The sequence below is a fragment of the Salvia miltiorrhiza genome, chromosome 4, assembly GCF_028751815.1.
Source record: "Salvia miltiorrhiza cultivar Shanhuang (shh) chromosome 4, IMPLAD_Smil_shh, whole genome shotgun sequence".
In the NCBI taxonomy this organism is placed as follows: Eukaryota; Viridiplantae; Streptophyta; class Magnoliopsida; order Lamiales; family Lamiaceae; genus Salvia; species Salvia miltiorrhiza.
The window spans coordinates 28,803,926-28,824,381 of record NC_080390.1 but is presented as its reverse complement, the minus strand read 5'-3'; the positions used below and the strand labels follow the sequence as shown (position 1 = coordinate 28,824,381).

At 39.4% G+C, this 20,456-nt stretch overlaps 1 protein-coding gene across 1 annotated transcript; it reads left to right on the top strand.

The window, feature by feature from the left end:
• The first annotated feature begins 2,672 nt into the window (after nt 1–2,672).
• LOC131019631 (pto-interacting protein 1-like) lies at nt 2,673–4,789 on the top strand. The gene is made up of 7 exons (XM_057948223.1): nt 2,673–3,070; nt 3,175–3,455; nt 3,544–3,670; nt 3,810–4,092; nt 4,179–4,308; nt 4,378–4,464; nt 4,535–4,789. The coding sequence occupies exons 1-7, from the start codon at nt 2,806–2,808 to the stop codon at nt 4,643–4,645; spliced, it is 1,284 nt and encodes a 427-aa protein (XP_057804206.1). The 5' UTR covers nt 2,673–2,805; the 3' UTR covers nt 4,646–4,789.
• The last annotated feature ends 15,667 nt before the right edge of the window (nt 4,790–20,456 follow it).

Here is a 20,456-nt window from a genome sequence, read left to right as displayed (position 1 = left end):
ACCAAATACTTTCAAGTGAGAAAGTTTAATTTCTTTGCCGCTCCAAACTTCCTCAGGTATTCTGTACTCCAATGGTACAGATGGCCCATGGTTAACGAGATATGCCGCTGTGTTGACAGCTTCTGCCCAAAATTGTGTTGGCAGTCCTGCATGTATCCTCATGCTCCTAGCTCTTTCTGTCAACGTCCGGTTCATGCGTTCTGCAACTCCATTTTGTTGTGGTGTCCCTGGCAACGTCCTTTCTAACTTGATGCCGTCCTGGTAACAAAATTTCTTGAACGCCATATCTTCGTATTCTCCACCATTATCGGATCTCAACTTCTTTATCCGTAAGCCAGTTTCATTCTCCACCATGGCCTTCCACTTCTTGAACGCCTCAAACACCTCTGACTTGTGTCTCAAGAAGTAAACCCACACCTTTCTCGAGTGGTCATCGATGAAAGTCACAAAGTAAGACTTTCCGCCAATAGATGAAACTGCTGTTGGGCCCCAAACATCTGTGTGGACTAACTCAAGCTTTACTTGCTTCGGAGTTCTACCACTGGTATTGAAACTCACCCTCTTCTGCTTCCCGAAGATACAACTTTCGCAAAAGTCTATATCAACAGACTGAAGCTCTGGTAGTTTCCCTTTCGAATGCATATACTTGAGCCCTTTCTGGCTCATGTGCCCAAGTCTTTGGTGCCACAGATTTGCATTCTTCTTGCTATCAGCAACTGCAATTGTCACACACGCATTCATTGTTGTGTATAGGCTTCCAGTATCCTTGCCACGTGCAAGAATCATTGCGCCCTTAGTGATTTTCCAATAATCACCAGAGAAGTGTGTATCACATCCTTCTCTTGACAATTGCTTGACGGAGATCAAGTTCTTCCTCAACTCTGGAATGTGTCTCACGTCCTTCAATTTCCATACAGATCCATTGAGTTTGATCTGTACTTCTCCTATGCCCACCACGCTGCATGGATGATCATCTCCGAGATATACTTCTCCGAAATTTCCCGACATGTAATTTATGAAGGAATTTCGATTCGAGGTGGCATGGAAAGATGCTCCAGAGTCTATGACCCAATACTCGGCCATTTTCTCCATGGAACATATCAAGGCATCGCCTTCTTCTTCAGCCATAACATTGGCTTCGGTCTTTTTCTCGTTTTCCTTTGAAGGTAATTTACACTGCGTTCTGTAGTGTCCGACCTGACCACAGTTCCAACATTCAACAGACTTTGATTTGTTGGAATTCTTGTGGATCCTGGAGCTCTGCCTGCCATTCCTTGACTTGCTCCGTCCACGCCCTTGACTTCTGTTTGAGTTTCTGCCTCTGCTTTCTGCATTTAAGGCGGCACCTGAAGTGGAGGTTACATCTGACTGTCTCCTGATCTCCTCGGTTAAGATCATGCTCACGACATCATCGAACTTCATTTTGGACTTACCGGCAGAGCTGCTAATGGCCGTAACTGTGCCATTCCAGCTCTCAGGTAACTGCCCAAGTATTAACAAAGCCCGGACCTCATCATCAAAATTGATGTCCACCGTGGTAAGTTGGTCCGTCACTTCGTTGAACTCGTTCAAATGTTCTCCAAATCTTCCGCTTTCCGTCATTTTCATATTAAACAATTTCTTGATCAAATGAACTTTATTTGCTGACGGCTGCTCGTACATGCTGGATAAAGCTTTCATGAGAGACGCTGTTGTCTTCTCATGCTTTATGTTGAAGGCGACTGACTTTGACAAGGTCAGTCTGATTGCGCCGAGTGCCTTTCGATCAAGCACCTCCCACTCGTCGTCCTTCATATCCACTGGCTTTTCCTTCAAGGGCTTATACAGGTCCTTCTGGTACAAGTAATCCTCCATTTGCATTTTCCAAAATCCAAAATTCACACCATTGAATTTCTCCATTTTGGAAATTTTATCGTCTGTCGACATTGCTCCCACTCGATCAAAAAACACGATAATTTTCTCAAAAAATTCGTTTCTGATGTGGAGGTTCAGTTTACACTGCAACCACAGAGCATACTAAGAATTTTAAAAGAATAATTACCGTTGCGCACGAAACACTGTTCGCAAAATTTACTATTCACGAATTCACTATTCACATGAATAGTACCAGCGCAAGAAAAAAAAAATATTTTCGCCACCAACGTGGCTCTGATACCAATTGTTGGGAAATTAGACGCAACTAATTCCGTCCGGGATCAAGTGTGACTCAATATTGTGGATATCGACCGATATGAAACGAGAAGAAAAAATGACACCGATATTTTTAACGTGGTTCGGCCAAACTGCCTACGTCCACGGACCCACACCAATATATTAGAGAATCTCAAAAGGAGGAGTACAACAAAAATACCACACTGTATTTTGTATATGCCTACGCAGAGGCTATCTCTCAACTCACTTTTATCACTCGTGTATAACTTCCACACTGAAGTTTTCTCTCACAAGAATTTTCTCTCTCTCTCTCTTTCTCTATCTCTCTCTAGCTGAAAGTTAGATTGTTGTTTTGGTGTTGTGTTTAGCAAGTGCTGCGGAGGGGATTATTTATAGTGAAGGAATTGGAGGTGGTAGGTGAGATGTGGTTGGTGAGAGGTGGTTGGTGGCATCCATAAAAGAAAGCTGCCACTTTTGACTAACAGTCATGTCCTCACAAACGTTAAGGGTTCATTTGGGTATTTTGACCCAAGCTATTTTACCAGCGGCAGACTTACTAAGGCCAGTGACACTTATGCTTTTGGGGTAATTTTATTGGAGGTGTTGAGTGGGAGACCAGCGGTTGAGCAAAGGCTTGGTGAGGATGAGTTGTGTATGAGAATGTGGGCTCTGGATAAAATTCAAAATGGAAAAGCTGAGCAGATTGTAGCTTCGAATTTGAAGGGAGATATCTCAGAAGATTGCCTCAAGACATTTGTTGGGGTTGCTAAAAGATGTTTGCATCGTCAACCAAAGAAACGACTCACAATGACCGGAGCTGTAGCCCAGCTTGAGTTAGCCCTTGAACAACAGGAGAGGAAAGGGATGACAACACATAAATCACAACTTTGGCCATTTTGGAATAGAGTTATACCATCTGGTAATAGTGATTTCTTTCTATATATAGATAAATTACAAATATTTAAATGTTCAAGTTTTGATGATTGGTGTTGAGATTTGTTTATGTCGGGTATGGTGACACAGCATCAACACAAAAGGATGAGATCAATGAGGTTGAAGATGAGATGCAGCCAATTGCTCCCCCTTCCTTACGAGTGAATCATACTGTTAATATGGTGCCAATTTATGTCCCTTCCATTCCATTAGCTGAAATAATGGACATTACAGATGATTTTAGCCGGAATTCTTTCATTTCTAATGGATACCGAGGAAGAGGAAGTGTATTCCATGGGGTCCTGAAAAGTGGACAGGGTGCAGCAATTAAAAGGTTCTATCTGTTGCGAGAACATGAATTAATAGCACAGGTTTGGCAATAGACATATATTGGCCGATATGGATGCAAAGTTTATAAATTTGGAATGACTAATGTAGCTTGAAAACATGGTTTTGTAGATCTCAACAGTATCTAGGCTGAAGCATGAGAACGTGGTGAAACTAGTTGGTTACTGTTTGGATACTGGTCTGAAGGTGTTGGTGTATGAGTTTGCTCCACGAGGCTCCCTGCATGATATTCTTCATGGTTGGCTGATGTCTTTTAGATTATTTTGTTGTGAAAAATATCATGTTTGAAGAGGAATCCTTTTTTGCATCTTTCTCCCTAAATATGCAATCTTCATGTATTTGAGTACTTATATACACGTATGCCTACTTTGAACTAGGACGACGACAAGGCATGAAAGGCTTAGAGTTGGAGTCATGTCCGGCTTTATCATGGTCCCAACGAATCAAAATCGCGGTTGGAGTTGCAAGGGGATTATCCTACATTCATGAGAATGCACTGATTCATCATAAGATCAGATCCAACAAGGTTTTACTTTTTGCTGATGAAACTGCTAAGATAACTGATCTTTATCTATCAACTCAATGCTCCTATTGCCGCACCGTGCCATTTATGGAAGATCGTCATCCTAGTGTCCTCTCTATTGGTTATGAGCACCCAGAGTACGTATATTTATGAGTTTTTTAGTGATGATGAGAAGTAGTGGTTTGAAATTATGCTAATTTATTGCTGTTATTTGGGGTTGTAGACAGAGTAAACACACTCAGAAAAGTGATGTTTACTGCTTTGGTGTGATTCTGCTTGAGCTCTTGACAGGTTGTAAACCAGTTGATGTTGATCACACACAACGAGCAAGGCGGAGGCACATTGTGCCATGGGTATGCAGCTTCTTTCTCTATTTCTTTCTGTGTTTCTGTATGATAACTTTCAAAATTATATGACGCCAGGCAAAACCACAGCTCTTTCCAGAAAAGATACACAATATTGTCGATGCTAGACTCAAATCAGACTACCCACCCAATGCAGTTGAAAGGGTAAAGCATTTGTTTGGCTCATTAGTCTCTTGCATTTCATTACATGATTATGATTATTTGTTTTAAACAGATGGCTGCAGTTGCTGCATTGTGCCTTCAAGATGAACCTGATTTTCGTCCAGACATGAGTATTGTTGTACGAACTCTCCAATCCATCCCCGTGGAACCAAACCACAATTAATATTTTGAGGGAACGCTTATTTTGCATGATTGACTATTTTTATCTTTAAAAGTAAGATCCCAATTTTTGAATGGAATATAAATGAAGGGCCTTGGGTTGGGAATATCCAAAATTTCAATTCATCTAAGAAAATTGCTTATTTGATTTTGTTTCCTCAATTATAGTTATTCCGTTTTTCCAAATTTTTCCCTATAAATAATATTTTGAGGCATCGGAAATCACATTATCACTCAAACTACAAAATTATTTCAAACGAAAATATAACAGGCATATTTGTAAAGATTTTGATGAAAAAGGGACTGAGAAGATGTACAACTTTCTTAGGTCACAGTAATCTTTGCTCCAAAATTGAGAGAGTAAAATACACTGTTTGGACCTTATTTCTCAACGTGATGAGTTAGTAAAAAGGGTACAATGTACTACATTACATGTTATTTGATTATTTTGATTTCATGATTGATGATTTGATCATTTGCTGCATTGTGTCTTCAAGATGAAGCTGAATATCGTTCGGACATGTGTATTATTTGAGCAGCTCTCGAGTCCAACCTCCGGAAACCACAATGCTCTCAGAGTTGAGAATGTTGGTGTGCATGGAATGGAAGCAGGGGATAATTTCATAAATCATTATATAATATAATTTGGGATTCGCGTTCCCTCCTTAATTAGAAAGGCAAAAATCTATTCTATATATATATTAAATTAAAATAAACTCTATCTTACGTGTCATCGTATAATCACTTCATTCTAATTTTCCTCAATTTTCATTCATTCTTATTATTTTTCTTTATAATTTTAATCAATTTTTATATTTAAAAACCATTAAATATCTAAAAAACTCATTAAATATTTATAAATTATTCTATTTCAATTTTCCTCAATTCTCATTCATTCTTGTGTATATATTTAAAAATCTGTGATCAATCTCTACATCTAAACTTAACTTGGGGAACATGTAATTAAAGGCAAACGAATTTTAGAAAAAAATGTAGGCAACAAGTTTCTTATAACTAGAATGATGATAAGTCCATCTGATTTCACAAAAAATTCTGTCAGCTAGGTTCCAGAGAAGACAATTCCCTGTGAATTTTTGTTTTATTATGATCATAAGCAAGAGTTAGAGACAATCTCTTTCGAGCGTATGGTTATTGTGGAATAAGGGTGAATGTATAAGTGCATTTAAGGTGAGGGGTTGAAGTGTTATTTCTCATAAGTTGAAGGGTTCAAAGTGCAAAGAAGAGAGCTGGCAGTTATAACCGAAAATAAGGCAGCTCAATTCTGTTGCGAGGAGGCCTTCTTCTGATCTATCTCTACAGCTCATTTCTTCACCAAATGATGTGTATAAATATGTTCTGAAATCCTCTTTCTGCAGTTTAGAAGCTTTGTAGAATTTTGAGAGAAAAGATTGTAAGGAGATCTATATACAGCAGCCTTGAAGTTGGCTTGTTGAGCTGTGATCTCAGTTGTTCTTTTCTTGTTGTAATTCGTGTAGCTTTGCTCTTGGTGATAGTGAATATTCTTCTTTGATCTTCCGTGGATGTAGGCTTCGGCTGAACCACGTTAAATCCTGTGTTGTTTCTTTTTGTGTTCTTGTTTTACTTTTACTTCAAATTCGTGAGTGAAACACTTAAGTGAGTTTTGAGGGTGTGTTGCTGCGTTTCTTGATTGGAGTTGGTGTGCTGCATTCAGCAGTTTGTTCAATTCCTTAACAAAGTGGCGCCGTCTGTGGGAACCAAAGAGAAGACGCAGTGAAGGTTCTTGCAAGATTCAGAGAAGGCAGATCGAAGGAGTTTTGTGTGTGGATTCTTTAAAGGGATTCATTCAGAGAATACTGAAAGCTGTTTGTTGAAATGTCAACTGCAAAGTTTGAGACCGAGAAATTCACGGGCAAGAACGATTTTGCTCTGTGGAGACTGAAGATGAAAGCCATTCTCACACAGCAGGGACTTCTTGGTGCTCTAACAACCAAGAAACTCCCTAAGGGTGAAGAAGATGGAGGAAAGCATCTTGAAATGATGCAAAAGGCTCACAGTGCTATCATACTGTGCTTGGGAGATAAAGTCTTGCGTGAGGTTGCCAAAGAGGAGACAGCAGCAGGAGTTTGGGAGAAATTAGAGAGCCTGTATATGACCAAATCTTTGGCAAATAGGCTCTACATGAAGAGGAGACTGTATTCCTATAGGATTACAGAGGATAAATCTATCTTGGATCAGCTAGATGAGTTCAACAAAGCTGTTGATGATCTTGCAGACATCGAAGTCAGTCTGGAAGATGAAGACAAGGCAATCTTACTATTGAATGCCTTGCCAAAATCATATGACAATCTGAGAGATGCAATGTTGTATGGGAGAGAGGCTTCTATCACTCTGGAAGAAGTGGTGAATGCTCTCAAATCCAAAGAACTCCAGAAGGCTGCTGATTCGAAATCAGAGGCACCAAATGAAAGCCTCAATGTCAAAGGAAAATTCACAAAGAACAAGTCCAAGAAGCCTTGGAAAGACAAGCAGAAGGCAGGGCAAACTACCAAGGGGAAGGAAGATGACACTAAAGAGACAAGGAAGTGTCATTATTGTCAAAAGCCAGGCCACATTAGGAAAGATTGTTACAGTTGGAAAAGAAAGCAAGCTCAGAAGAGCACCACCACTGATACTGCTGATATAGCAGAACAGTGCCAAGAAGCTGAAGCTCTCAACATAAATTCTTCTAAACTTGGCTCTGATTGGATTCTTGACTCAGGCTGTACTTTCCATATGTGTCCAACTAAATCTTGGTTTTGTGATTTGCAGGAAGAAAACTTGGGATCAGTGATACTAGGAAATGATGAAGTATGCACTGTTAAGGGAATCGGCTCAGTAAAACTCAAGCTCCATGATGGCTCCATCAGAAAGTTAACTGAGGTCAGGTATATTCCCAGTCTCAAGAGAAATTTAGTTTCCCTTGGTTCTCTGCAAGCAAAAGGTTATGAGTTTAAATCTGATAAAGATAGTTTGCTTGTGATTAAGGGTTCTAGAACTATTATGAAAGGTATTAGAAAGCATAGCTTATATCATTTAGTAGCTTCCACAATAACTGGTGAAACTGAAAGTGTTGCTAATAATGATATTATGCTGTGGCATGAGAGATTAGGCCATGTTAGTGAAAAAGGCATGACTGAACTAAAAAGGCAAGGAACTCTTAAACTACAACATGAAATCAAATTGAATAATTGTGAATCATGTATGTTAAGTAAAAGTAAGAAACTGAAATATCCCATAGGCAAACATACTTCATCTGCACCTCTCCAATATGTTCATGCTGATCTGTGGGGGCCTTCTAGAACTACCACTATAGGTGGAGGGAGTTATTTTCTATCTCTAATTGATGATTATTCCAGGAAAGTTTGGGTTTATGTGATTAAACATAAAACAGATGTGTTTGATAAGTTTGTTGAGTGGTGCAGCTTAGTTGAAAATGAGAAGAATTCTAAACTAAAATGTCTAAGAACAGACAATGGTTTAGAATTTGTGTCTGAAAAGTTTCAAGACTACTGTAAAGCAAAGGGAATCAAGAGACACAAGTTTGTTCCTGGAAATCCACAGCAAAATGGGGTGGTAGAAAGGATGAACAGGACTCTCTTGGAGAGAGTCAGGTGCTTGCTCACAAGTTCTGGATTAGCAGCAAGGTTTTGGGGAGAAGTTGTAAACACAGCTGCATATCTTATTAACAGGTGCCCATCATCTGCTATTGAGTTTAAAACTCCAGAAGAGAAATGGACTGGAAGACCTGCAGATTACTCAAACCTAAGGAAGTTTGGATGTCTTGCTTATATGCACATCAAGCAAGATAAACTTGAACCAAGGGCTCTGAGGTGTGTTATGATAGGATATCCTGCAGGTGTTAAAGGATACAAGGTGTGGTGTATTGAGCCTGGGAAAGGAAAAGCTTTGATTAGCAGGGATATTGTTTTCAGAGAAGATGTTATGCCATATAAGAAGGATGATACTGGTACTGATTTTGAGGTGGAGCCATTAATAACAGGAGATAAAGCAACACCTACTGCAGAACTAGATGTAAAAGAAGAAGTTGATGCTGAATCAGAGGATGAAGTTTTGGATCAACCTGAAAATGACTTGAGCAGTTATCAGCTGGCAAGGGATAGGGCTAGAAGAAGCATCAAACCTCCATCTAGGTTTGCAGAGGCAGATCAAATATCTTTTGCTTTAACTGTTGCTGAGAAGATCAGTTATCAAGAACCAAGAAGTTATAAAGAAGCTATCACCTGTAAAGAGTCAAAGTTCTGGATTGAGGCAATGAATGAAGAGTTCAATTCTTTGCTCAAGAACAATACTTGGAAGTTAGTTCCCAGGCCAAAGACACAGAGATGTGTGAGCTGTAAGTGGCTGTTCAAAAGAAAGGTTGAAGTGATAGATGGGAAAGAAACCATCAGATATAAGGCAAGATTGGTGGCCAGGGGTTTTACTCAACAAGAAGGGATAGACTTCAATGAAATCTATTCTCCAGTTGTAAGGCACATCTCAATCAGATTACTATTGTCTATAGTTGCTCAGTTTAACCTTGAATTACATCAGCTGGATGTAAAGACTGCATTCCTCAATGGTGAACTGATGGAAACTGTCTATATGGATCAGCCTGAAGGCTTTAGTGTTCTAGGGAATGAGTCACAAGTTTGCTTGCTACAGAAATCTTTGTATGGACTTAAACAAAGTCCAAGACAGTGGAACAAGCGGTTTGATGAGTTTATGCTGAGCATAAACTTCAGGAGGTCCTCTTATGATAGGTGTGTATATCTTAAGGAAGCAAAGGATGGTAGTTTTGTATATCTACTTTTATATGTTGATGATATGCTAGTGGCTAGCAAATCAATAAAGGAAGTGAATGCAGTCAAGAGAGCTTTAAATTCTGAATTTGACATGAAGGATTTGGGGGAAGCAAGGAGGATCTTAGGAATGGATATCAAGAGGAATAGAGAAAAGTCAGAACTCGTGCTCATTCAGTCTGACTACATTGGTAAAGTTCTTAAGAAGTTCAGAATGCATGAAGCCAAAGCTATTGGTGTTCCACTTCCACAGCATGTCAAATTGGAGGAAAAACAGAAGCCACAAACTGACAGAGAGAAGGTGGAGATGGAAAATGTTCCTTATTCAAGTTTAGTTGGGAGCATTATGTATACTATGGTCTGTACTAGACCTGATTTAGCTCACTCAATCAGTGTGACCAGTAGGTACATGTCTAATCCAGGAAAAACTCACTGGGAGGCTTTAAAGTATATTCTGAGATACTTAAAGAGAACTCTGGATGTTGGAATTCTGTATAAGCAACAGAATGATAAAGATGGAGAGGCCTTGCATGGATTTGTTGATTCAGATTATGCTGAGAGCATTGATACCAGGAAGTCTCAAACTGGATATGTCTTTACTTTGTTCAACTCAGCTGTCAGTTGGAAGTCTATGCTTCAGTCTGTGGTTGCTCTTTCCACAACTGAGGCAGAGTACATGGCTGTCACAGAGGTAGTTAAAGAAGGGATGTGGCTTAAAGGTATGGTGCAAGAGATGGGAATAGTTCAAGACTCTGTTACTATATTTTGTGATAGTCAAAGTGCAGTGCATCTTGTTAAACATCAGGTATTTCATGAACGTTCTAAGCATATTGATGTAAGATTGCATTTTGTTAGAGATATAGTTGAGAAATGTGATGTTAAGATAGTAAAGATAGGAACTGAGGATAATGCAGCAGACATGCTTACTAAAGCTTTGCCTAAAGGTAAGTTCAAGTACTGTTGTGATATTGTTCAACTTAGCTCTCTGCGAGAGAGTTCAGTACCTCAGTGAAGTTCAGTTATGGTGTTTGTGAAGATCAGTGGAGAATGTCACTGATACATTCAAGGTGGAGAATTGTGGAATAAGGGTGAATGTATAAGTGCATTTAAGGTGAGGAGTTGAAGTGTTATTTATCATAAGTTGAAGGGTTCAAAGTGCAAAGAAGAGAGCTGGCAGTTATAACCGAAAATAAGGCAGCTCAATTCTGTTGCGAGGAGGCCTTCTTCTGATCTATCTCTACAGCTCATTTCTTCACCAAATGATGTGTATAAATATGTTCTGAAATCCTCTTTCTGCAGTTTAGAAGCTTTGTAGAATTTTGAGAGAAAAGATTGTAAGGAGATCTGTATACAGCAGCCTTGAAGTTGGCTTGTTGAGCTGTGATCTCAGTTGTTCTTTTCTTGTTGTAATTCGTATAGCTTTGCTCTTGGTGATAGTGAATATTCTTCTTTGATCTTCCGTGGATGTAGGCTTCGGCTGAACCACGTTAAATCCTGTGTTGTTTCTTTTTGTGTTCTTGTTTTACTTTTACTTCAAATTCGTGAGTGAAACACTTAAGTGAGTTTTGAGGGTGTGTTGCTGCGTTTCTTGATTGGAGTTGGTGTGCTGCATTCAGCAGTTTGTTCAATTCCTTAACAGTTATACATACTAAAACCTGTTTTCAGTCATGAACAACTGTACGTGGAAATCTCAAGAGTAACTAGACAATTAAAATAGGTCTAAAAATTTTAGTATCAAATGAGAATGGTCATACGCATGACACAACAACTAACACGTGTATGATAAAATTTCCAATAAATTAAAAGGTAATTGTAAATTTAAGAATGTATTCATATTTTGAAAGCTGAAGTCATAATTGATGTATTATTTAATTCATTTTGTTTTAATATTTTTCAGTAACTGATTGCAGCCACATACATCTAATTTAATAAAATTTAAATAAATGTAGCAGATTAACAGTTTATCTCTTAATATTTTGTAGGTCAATAATAAGATATCTAATTTAAGTCAACTTTAAATAAATACCATATAGTATTTTTTATTTTAAAATAATTTATTCAATATTTTATTTTAATAAAATAAAACATCACAAAATTATGTAATAGTAATATATTTTCGTCGAATTTCGACGGGCCACTCGCTAGTGAGAATTAATTAGAAAAGATTAAAAAAAAGGTATAATTTGGAATGAATAATGTAGGTTTAAGACATGGTTTTGTAGGTTTCAACAGTATATAGGCTTAAGCACGACAATATGGTGAAACTAGATGGTTATTGTTTGGATGGTGATCTGAAGATGTTGGGGTATGAGTTTGCTCCACGAGGCTCCCTACATGACATTCTTCACGGTTGGCTCACAATAGTTGATTTCTTTAAGATTATTAAGTGCCGCCCTCCCGTGAAGCATAAGCAAATTCGTTTGGGCACGAGTTTTAAGAAATTAGTATTTTATGTGTTAAATATAGTTGGTGAAAAAGTAAAAATGTGAATGAAAGAAAAAACTTTTGCTATATAAAGAAAGTGCCCAAGCTTCCGAAAATGAAAACTGCTCAAACTTCGCGGGAAGGAGAAAATATTCAACATAACAAGTTTGAAGAGGAATCCTTTTCAGCATCAGGTTCCTTAATATGCAATAGGCAATCATTTTAGCTTCTTCATGAACTAGGACGACAAGGCATGTTGGAGCCATGCCGGCTTTATCATGGTTCCAAAGAATGGAAATCGTTGTTGGGGTTGCAAGGGGATTATCCTACATTCATGACAATGCATTGATTCATCATAAGCAATGTTCTACTTTTTGATGATGAAACTGTTAAGATATCTCTGATCTTTATCTATCAACTCAATGCTCCTAGTGCCACGCTGTATCATCATTTATGGAAGATCGTCATTCATGACAATGCATTGCTCGGTTCAAACAATATGCGCAATATCATCGATGCTACTTGCGCACGGCAGTTGAAAAGATATATAATTTGTTTGGCTGATTAGTCTTTTGCATTTGATTTCATGATTGTGATGATCTATTCGAAACAGATGGTTGCGGTTGCTAAAATGTGCCTTGAATACGAAGCTGATTCTTGTCCAGACATGAATATTATTGTACGAGATCTCCAGAGCATCCTCCCCAAACCAAACCACAATACTGTTTGAGATTTGTGGTCTTTGTATGCATGAAAGCAGGGGAGCTGAAGGAAGACGTCAGCGGAAATCAAATAAATTTCACTTATTTAAATGGCCTTCTTCAGTAGCAATTCAAATTGTGCACGTGAAACATATGATGTAAGCCTGTCATCGAAAAGTTGAAGATTTATACTCCCTCCGTCCCAATAAAAGTGGCCACATTTTCTTTTTGGGTGTCCCATTAAAAGTGGCTACTTTCTAAAAATAGCAAAAGTTTACTTTAATTAAGTCAACAATTACTCACTAATTTGGTCAACAATTATAGGCCACTTTCTAAAAATGTCAAAATTACTCACTAATTTGGTCAACAATTGTAGGCCACTTTCTAAAAATTACTCACTAATTTTGGTGGGTCACACTCAATTAAAACATAACAATCCCCTTCTTAATCTGCGTGCTCAAAAAAAAGTGGCCACTTTTATTGGGACGGAGGGAGTATAAAGCAAGCAATGCCAGAGCTCAGATGAAGGAGTACAGCAGTGTGTCGATCCTCCAAATGCAAATAAGATGGTCTTTTAGAGAGCCAAAATGGCAACGAATCCCGTGGCATGGGGATGCTACTGCTCTGCACAATTTCCAAGTCCTCATTTCCTGAATGTCCCAGATTTTGCTCTCTAAAGATTCATTTTACATAGGCACAATATGTCACGACCGGCCAAAATTAAGGATAATTAAGCCGGGAAAACCGTGACTAATAGAGGGAGATTAGAAGCGGGGTAGAAAGGGGATAATCAAACAAGGAAGGATCGCATTTCATCATTTAACAAAAGGGATATTTATAATATAACAGAGGTTTAGTCGTATAGACTCAATTAACTAATAAGTTCAGATAACTCTGACTTAGCCAAAATAACATAAAACTTCTGAGTACGCAGCGGAATAAGGTTCTGATTACATGTATGAAGACATGTAACCCTAGAGTTTTTCATAGCATATAATATTGCGACAAAAGAGGATTCCACTCGTCACTTCATCACCATCGTATACTGCTCAACCTGCACATTTAGAAATACATGCAGGGCTGAGTACAAAGGTACTCAGTGGGCACATATGCCTACTATGAAATATAACATGCTTCGTAAAGATTTAAATTATCATGCCATCATAAACAGTACAGCAAGGGGTTTTTCGCTAAAAAGGCCCAAGCTTACTAAATTCATTTGTGATTCTTAAAGTTCGACTGCAGTCTAAGTTCTCTTGTAATCTATCATATCTGGAACTGTGTGCCGGAGAGGTGGCCACCTCTCACGGTCACTTGACCGGCCAACCCGCTAGATGACTCACGGTCACTGGTGTACACTAGCCCTGGCAGGATAGCTATCAACTGCTCAAGACCCGAATTCGATTACATGATAAAAGTCACATCAGATAGATATCATACTGAAATTTAAAACATTTTATGGCAAGACAATATTTGAAATAACTTCAATTAATTTAATCATGAAATAACTTGCTTGAACGTAATATTTAAACTCATTTGATATATATGAAAGTAATGCCCACCTCATAGCAAAGCTTTGCTACAGATTAATGACTCCTTGACGAGCTCTTATTCTTGCGCTCGACCTTTAATCCGAGAAAATAACGTAAGACTTTAAATCGAGGGAAAATTCTCAATTAAATGAGAATGCGTAATTTAACTATGCATGAATCTCGTATGCATGAACTATTATTCTGAGATAATAATTAGGGAATTTCTATTGTTAATCCAGGCTATCGGATTTAATCAAAAGCTAAGTCTCATCTCATGAAGCCGGATAATTAATAAAAATTAATCCGTTCTCTTAGGGTGTTCTAATCCGCCAATTAAATAAATCTCGCTTGATATAGCCGAATAAAAAGACAGTTAAACTGAACATTCGACATATGATCACGTAAGAATTAATCAGGCTTAACGAATATGAATGGAAATAATAATATAATTTCAAATAATTTATCGGCTCAAGTAATTAAATAAATCTTGGCCCAATAAATAAATAATTGATTAGCTGGGCCCAAAAAAAATAAATCAAGCGAGGCCCAACTAATTTAATACAGCAGTCCAATAGAATGAGTGAGGCCTAATCCGTTTAATAATTCTCAGCCCAATAGGAAATAATAAGGACCCAATTAATAAATGCAGCTGGGCTTTTAATAAATTAAAACTCAGCCCAATATGGAAAAATGGTTGCGGCCTAATGAAAATAAGGTAAAGCAGGCCCATCCTTAACAAAACAATTGGGCTTGATTTAAATCAAGGTTCAGCCCGAAGTCAATTAAAAGTGGCTCAGAATAAAATAAACCAAGGCCCAAAATTAAGAAATAATCCAGCCCAACTCAAGCCCACTGAAAATTTAAGCAAATCTCGGCCCACTGAAACAAAAGCCCAAATAAGGAGCCCAACATAATTAAATAAAACCCGGCCCAATGTAATGGCCCAACACCCTTTTCTCCCTTATTTCTCCCCCTTCACAGCCGCTTTCCCCAACATCTCTCTTCCTCTCTGAAAATTTCACGTCACACACACACGCACGTAGGCAGACGGGCGGCGCCGCCTTTTCCTTGAAACACCGGCGACGGACGCTGCCATCAGCCATCATCTTCTCTCACTCGAGGTCACCAGTCGAAGTGGCGGTAAGAAGCAACCACCACAGCCTCATCTCTCTCAAAGCTCGGCCGCCGCAGTCTCCCTTCCGGCGAATTCACGGCTGGAAGGCTGCCGCCTCCATCTTCCTCGATCTCCCTCATCAGAACACACACAAATTACTCCACCCTTCTCCAGCCGAAACCCGCCGCCACGGCTCTCTCTCTCTCTCCGGCGAAGCAGCGGAGTTCGCCGCAGACCCGACGCTCGTTTCCTCTCGCTGAACAGATCCGACACCCCATTTCCCAACTCTCTCTCTGCTCACCACCTAGATCCGCCTCTCTCTCTACTCCCTCGAATCTCCTCCGACCGTGGCCGAGCAGCAGCGGCACTACCGCCGTGCCCTGCCTCCCACCTCTCATCTCTTTGTCACCGACAGCAGCCACGGCAATAGCAGTAGCTGATCGGCCCGCCACCTCCCTTTCTCTCTCTGGATCGACGGGCAGCAGCTAAGCCGCCTTACCCTCCCTTTTTCTGAACTCCGGCGACCAGGAAAAGGTCCGCCTTGTTGTTGCCCTCCGGAGTCGGTGGGTTCGAGCCGTGCTCTGCCGCTGCTGGGTTCTGGAGGAGGAGGGTACGCCGCCTGCTGCTGTTACTGGAAGGCCGGCTTCGCCGTGCCGCTGCACTCCAGAATCGGCGAGATTCGCCGCTGAGGTCGGGAGTCTTCTACCTTTCACCGCTCGACGCCGCCGCCTGGGAGCGCCGCCAGCCGCTGTTGTTAACAGCAAGAGTCCGGCAGCCGTCTCTTCCGGAGCCGCCGTCGCTGTGAGTCGCAGAGCTCCGACAGTCCAGTACCACTCATCCTAAAGCTAAGTTCTCTAGTCTCGTTTGTTTTCGTTGCGTGGTTGGATTTCGATGGGTAAGCATATTGATTTTCTCGAGCAAGTAAATTGTCCGTTAGTAATATTCTACCTCTTTAAAGCATTCCATGATTTGTTCCATCCTGATGTAGAGTATAATGTTGCTAAGCTTAGCCAATAGCATATATAAAGGTCCTCTGTTATTCTAACTTGCTATATTTCTATACAACTGAAACGTGATTGATGGGTGATGCTTATGTAACATGAATTAAAACTGAGATATTAAATACCTTGAGGTATTGGTGTTGGTTGGCTACTGTGGGTGGATTAAGTGGAAGGAATCTGAAATAAATCATACTTATTCATTTCAGTAAATGCAGGTTGAAATTGGAAGAAGATGATGATTCAATACTAATCTTTACCTTAATGTTTCTGGCAGAGTAATGAATGAAAGTTCTCCTTTAGTATCTCGATTGTTGAGGTGTTTCTGGACTGAGATAACTGAAATGAATTAATATATTGATGTTTCTTTGATGATTGCAGGTGGAACAAGATGGTGGAGTGGAGAGCTAAGTGGAGGATGAGGGAATTATTGGTGTTCTTGGATGGAGTCGACTAAGTGGAAGAAATTGTTGGATTTGTATACTGAAAGCAAGAACGTTTTATGCTTGTATACAATGTTTCCTAAGTTCACTATCTAATCTCCTATCTGATTGTGTTCATGATTGCATATGTATGTTCTTTATCTCTATATAAGTAGATTATATGGTGTGTTGTAGATCACAGAAGACCATATAATTGGAATAACCTTAAGAGATATAATATGATCACAGCCGAAATAACTCTAGGACAAGTTATTGGTTTAGGCTGCAGTATAGATGAAAGTAGTTTGTCTTGGCTACTTGTCTATACTGGTACGTCATTACGTATTGATAGGACCAACAGTTGAGATGTATTCTTCTATCTGACTTAAGTGAAGAATCAAGATCTCGGTGACTCATAAATCTTAATACTAATAAGTATTCAGATATATATGTTAATTCGTATATCACTTTGACTTACTATGGGCGAGAGTTAAATGCTAACTCGAGTACTCTGTATCTTGGGTGATAGCGGTTAATATATGATATTTGATTATCTGTATTAGTACCCGTATCCGGTATAGGATAATGACATCCCCTTAAGGAGCTCAATAAGGTTTATTACGCTAAACCCTGCAGGTTGATTAAGTTCAGGCGTAATAATAAAGTTTGAGTGGTACTGCTTAAGGATTTATAAAGAGATTAATTAATTTAAGCTGTCAGAGCTCTAATTAATTAATGGATGTCGGATATTTTAAATACGGAGATTTAATAAGTCTAAATACAAGCCCCCGACTCATCACCGGCAATAAAGGGGTAAGTCAGTATCGGTTCTCTAGTGGAATGAACTGATATTTATAAATTAATTATGGTCTGGGCTGACCATAGATAAATTAATTTATTTGAGGCCCATCTTTATTCCTTGTATCTGGTCCCTGGACTGGCCCAAAGACTCCTAGCCCTAGAAGGAGAGAAAAACGCCTCCTACACTAATTCTGTGCCCACACGTATTTAATTTTAATTAAATACAGCTGTCAGCTCTCAGGAAAACACACTGATAAAATATTAGGGTTTTGAGAGCTGTGGGGCGCTGGGAAGAAAAACGTGTGGGACTTATTTCTCTCTTGGGACTTTCATAGATCGTTGTCCATCCAACGGTGAAAGCTGAGCGGGATACAGTCGAGAAGATCAGAGCTGGAGTCAGATTTTCGCAGGAAACCATGTTCTGGCAGTCTCCGTAAAATGGCCATAACTTCCTCCACAGAACTCCGATTCAGACGAATCAGGCGGCCACGGAAAGCTCTCTCGAAGACGAAGAAGTCGTATTTCTGGGCGAAATACGATTGGAGGTCGTTTGAGGGCTCAAACGGAGCGTTGAAGTTGGCTGACCTGGTCAGCGACAGATTGACGAATTCTTCTGAATTCTTCAGGTATTTCTGAACTCCAACGTGCAGCTGTTAAATTCATAGGAGCATGTTAGGTTTTAATCGTTGTATGGTAAATTAATAATAACCAAGAAACGATCATCGGGCAAACGGAACGTTAATTCAATTTAATATTCCTTCATTATTGTAGTGGCTTGTCAAATATAATGCTTACAAAATGTAATGGTGACAAAATAAGTGCTTGACAAATTTTAGTGGTGTAAATAAGTGGGAAACAAAGGTTTATGGAAAGAAAAAGAAATAATAAAAAAAAAATGTAAAGAAGAATTAATGATGTATTTTCTATGTCTCGATGATTCTGTAACTGTGATAAAATACTGGCTTCGATTCTGCTTGATACTATATTTTTACATAAATATCGATTTCGACATGTGATATCTCTCTAAAATCCATAAATTATAAAATGAATCTAAATTAAATCCGTAGATTTAATTCGTTTGTTGTTCTAATATTTAAATTAAATCCGCAGATTTAATTAACTTCCTGAGTCGGAAATAATTCACGACCTGAATAAAAATAAATTCTAATTCCATCTCGCTTAAATAAATAACGTGACTTTGCTAAGTCAGTTGAAATTCTGAAATAATATCATTGACTGCTTTAACAATATAAATTCAGGATCATAAGCTGAATTCATATCAGGATAAAAACCGTTTTCATTCACTGATGAACAAAAATAAACACTCATTACTGGATTTAAAATATATAAAAGAGCGGGTCACTACATACTACCCCTCTTAACAAAAATTTCGTCCCGAAATTTGCATATTTCTTCTAAAATAGTTCGGGGTATTTCTCCTTCATTTTGTCTTCAAGCTCCCACGTGGCTTCCTCTTGTCCGTGGTGTCTCCATAAGACTTTCACTGATGTGATTGCCTTATTCCTGAGTTGTTGTACTTTTCGATCTAGAATGGCCTCTGGTCTTTCTTCATAGCTCAAGTCTGGGCAAAGGATCATCTCTTCTTGGTGGATTATGTGCTTTGGATCGAAAACGTATTTTCTGAGTTGTGATACGTGGAAAACATTGTGAACGTTTCCAAAGCTTGGCGGTAACGCCAACCTATAGGCTACTGGGCCTATTCTCTCCAAAATCTCATAAGGTCCTACGAATCGGGGCCTAAGTTTTCCCTTGACACCAAACTTAGTTATCCCCTTGGTAGAAGATACCTTTAGGAAGACCTTGTCTCCTATTTCAAAACGTAACTCAGTTCGACGTGCATTAGCGTAAGATTTCTGTCTATCTTGTGCCTCTTTTATTCGCCCTCTGATCTGGCGGACTATCTCAACCATCTCATTGACCATGTCTGGTCCTAAAATTTTTCTCTCACCCACTTCATCCCAGTAAAGCGGTGATCTACATTTTTCTTCCATATAATGTCTCATATGGTGCCATATCGATAGTCGCCTGGTAACTGTTATTATAGGCAAATTCAATCAACGGCAGCACTGCTTCCCAACTTCCACCCCTGTCTAACACCACTGTTCTCAACATATCTTCGAGGGTCTGAATTGTCCTTTCAGACTGTCCATCTGTCTGCGGGTGGAAGGCGGTGCTGAAATTTAACCTCGTGCCTAACTCCTTTTGTAAGCTCATCCAAAATCTAGAAGTAAATTTTGAGTCTCGGTCTGAAGTGATTGACACGGGTACACCGTGTAAGCGTACAATCTCTCGAACATACAACTGAGCTAGCTTGTCTGACCCGTGTGTGATCGGTATTCGTATAAAATGAGCACATTTTGTGAGTCGATCCACTATTACCCAAATGGCAGTGTTTTCCTCTCTTTGTTTTGGGCAAACTGGTCACAAAATCCATTGCGATGTGCTCCCACTTCCATTCTGGAATTTCCAACGGTTGTAGTTTTCCATATGGCCTTTGGTGTAGGGCCTTCACTTGTTGGCAAGCTAGGCATCTCTCTATAAAGGATGCTATGTCTCTTTTCATGCCTTCCCACCAAAAATGCTTCTTTAGATCTTGATACATCTTAGTACTGCCTGGGTGGGCAGTATAAGGGGTATCGTGAGCCTCACTCATGATTTTATCCTTAAGTTCATCATCGTGGGGGATGCATATCCTTCCTACAAAGAGGATAGCATTATCTGATGCTTCTTGATAATTCTTGATGTTTCATTTCCTTACTGCTTCCCGTAGTTTTTTTCCATCTTCCCGTCTTTTCTTTGTGCTTCTACAATCATCTTTCTCAAGCTAGGTATCGTTGCAACAACGCTTGCTATCGTCCCTGGTGGTTTAACCACTTCTATGCTCATTTTGCTAAATTCTCTTATGAGCACCGTCTCTCGAGTGATGAGAGCTCCCAATTTAGATTGGGTTTTACGACTCAATGCATCAGCCACTACGTTGGC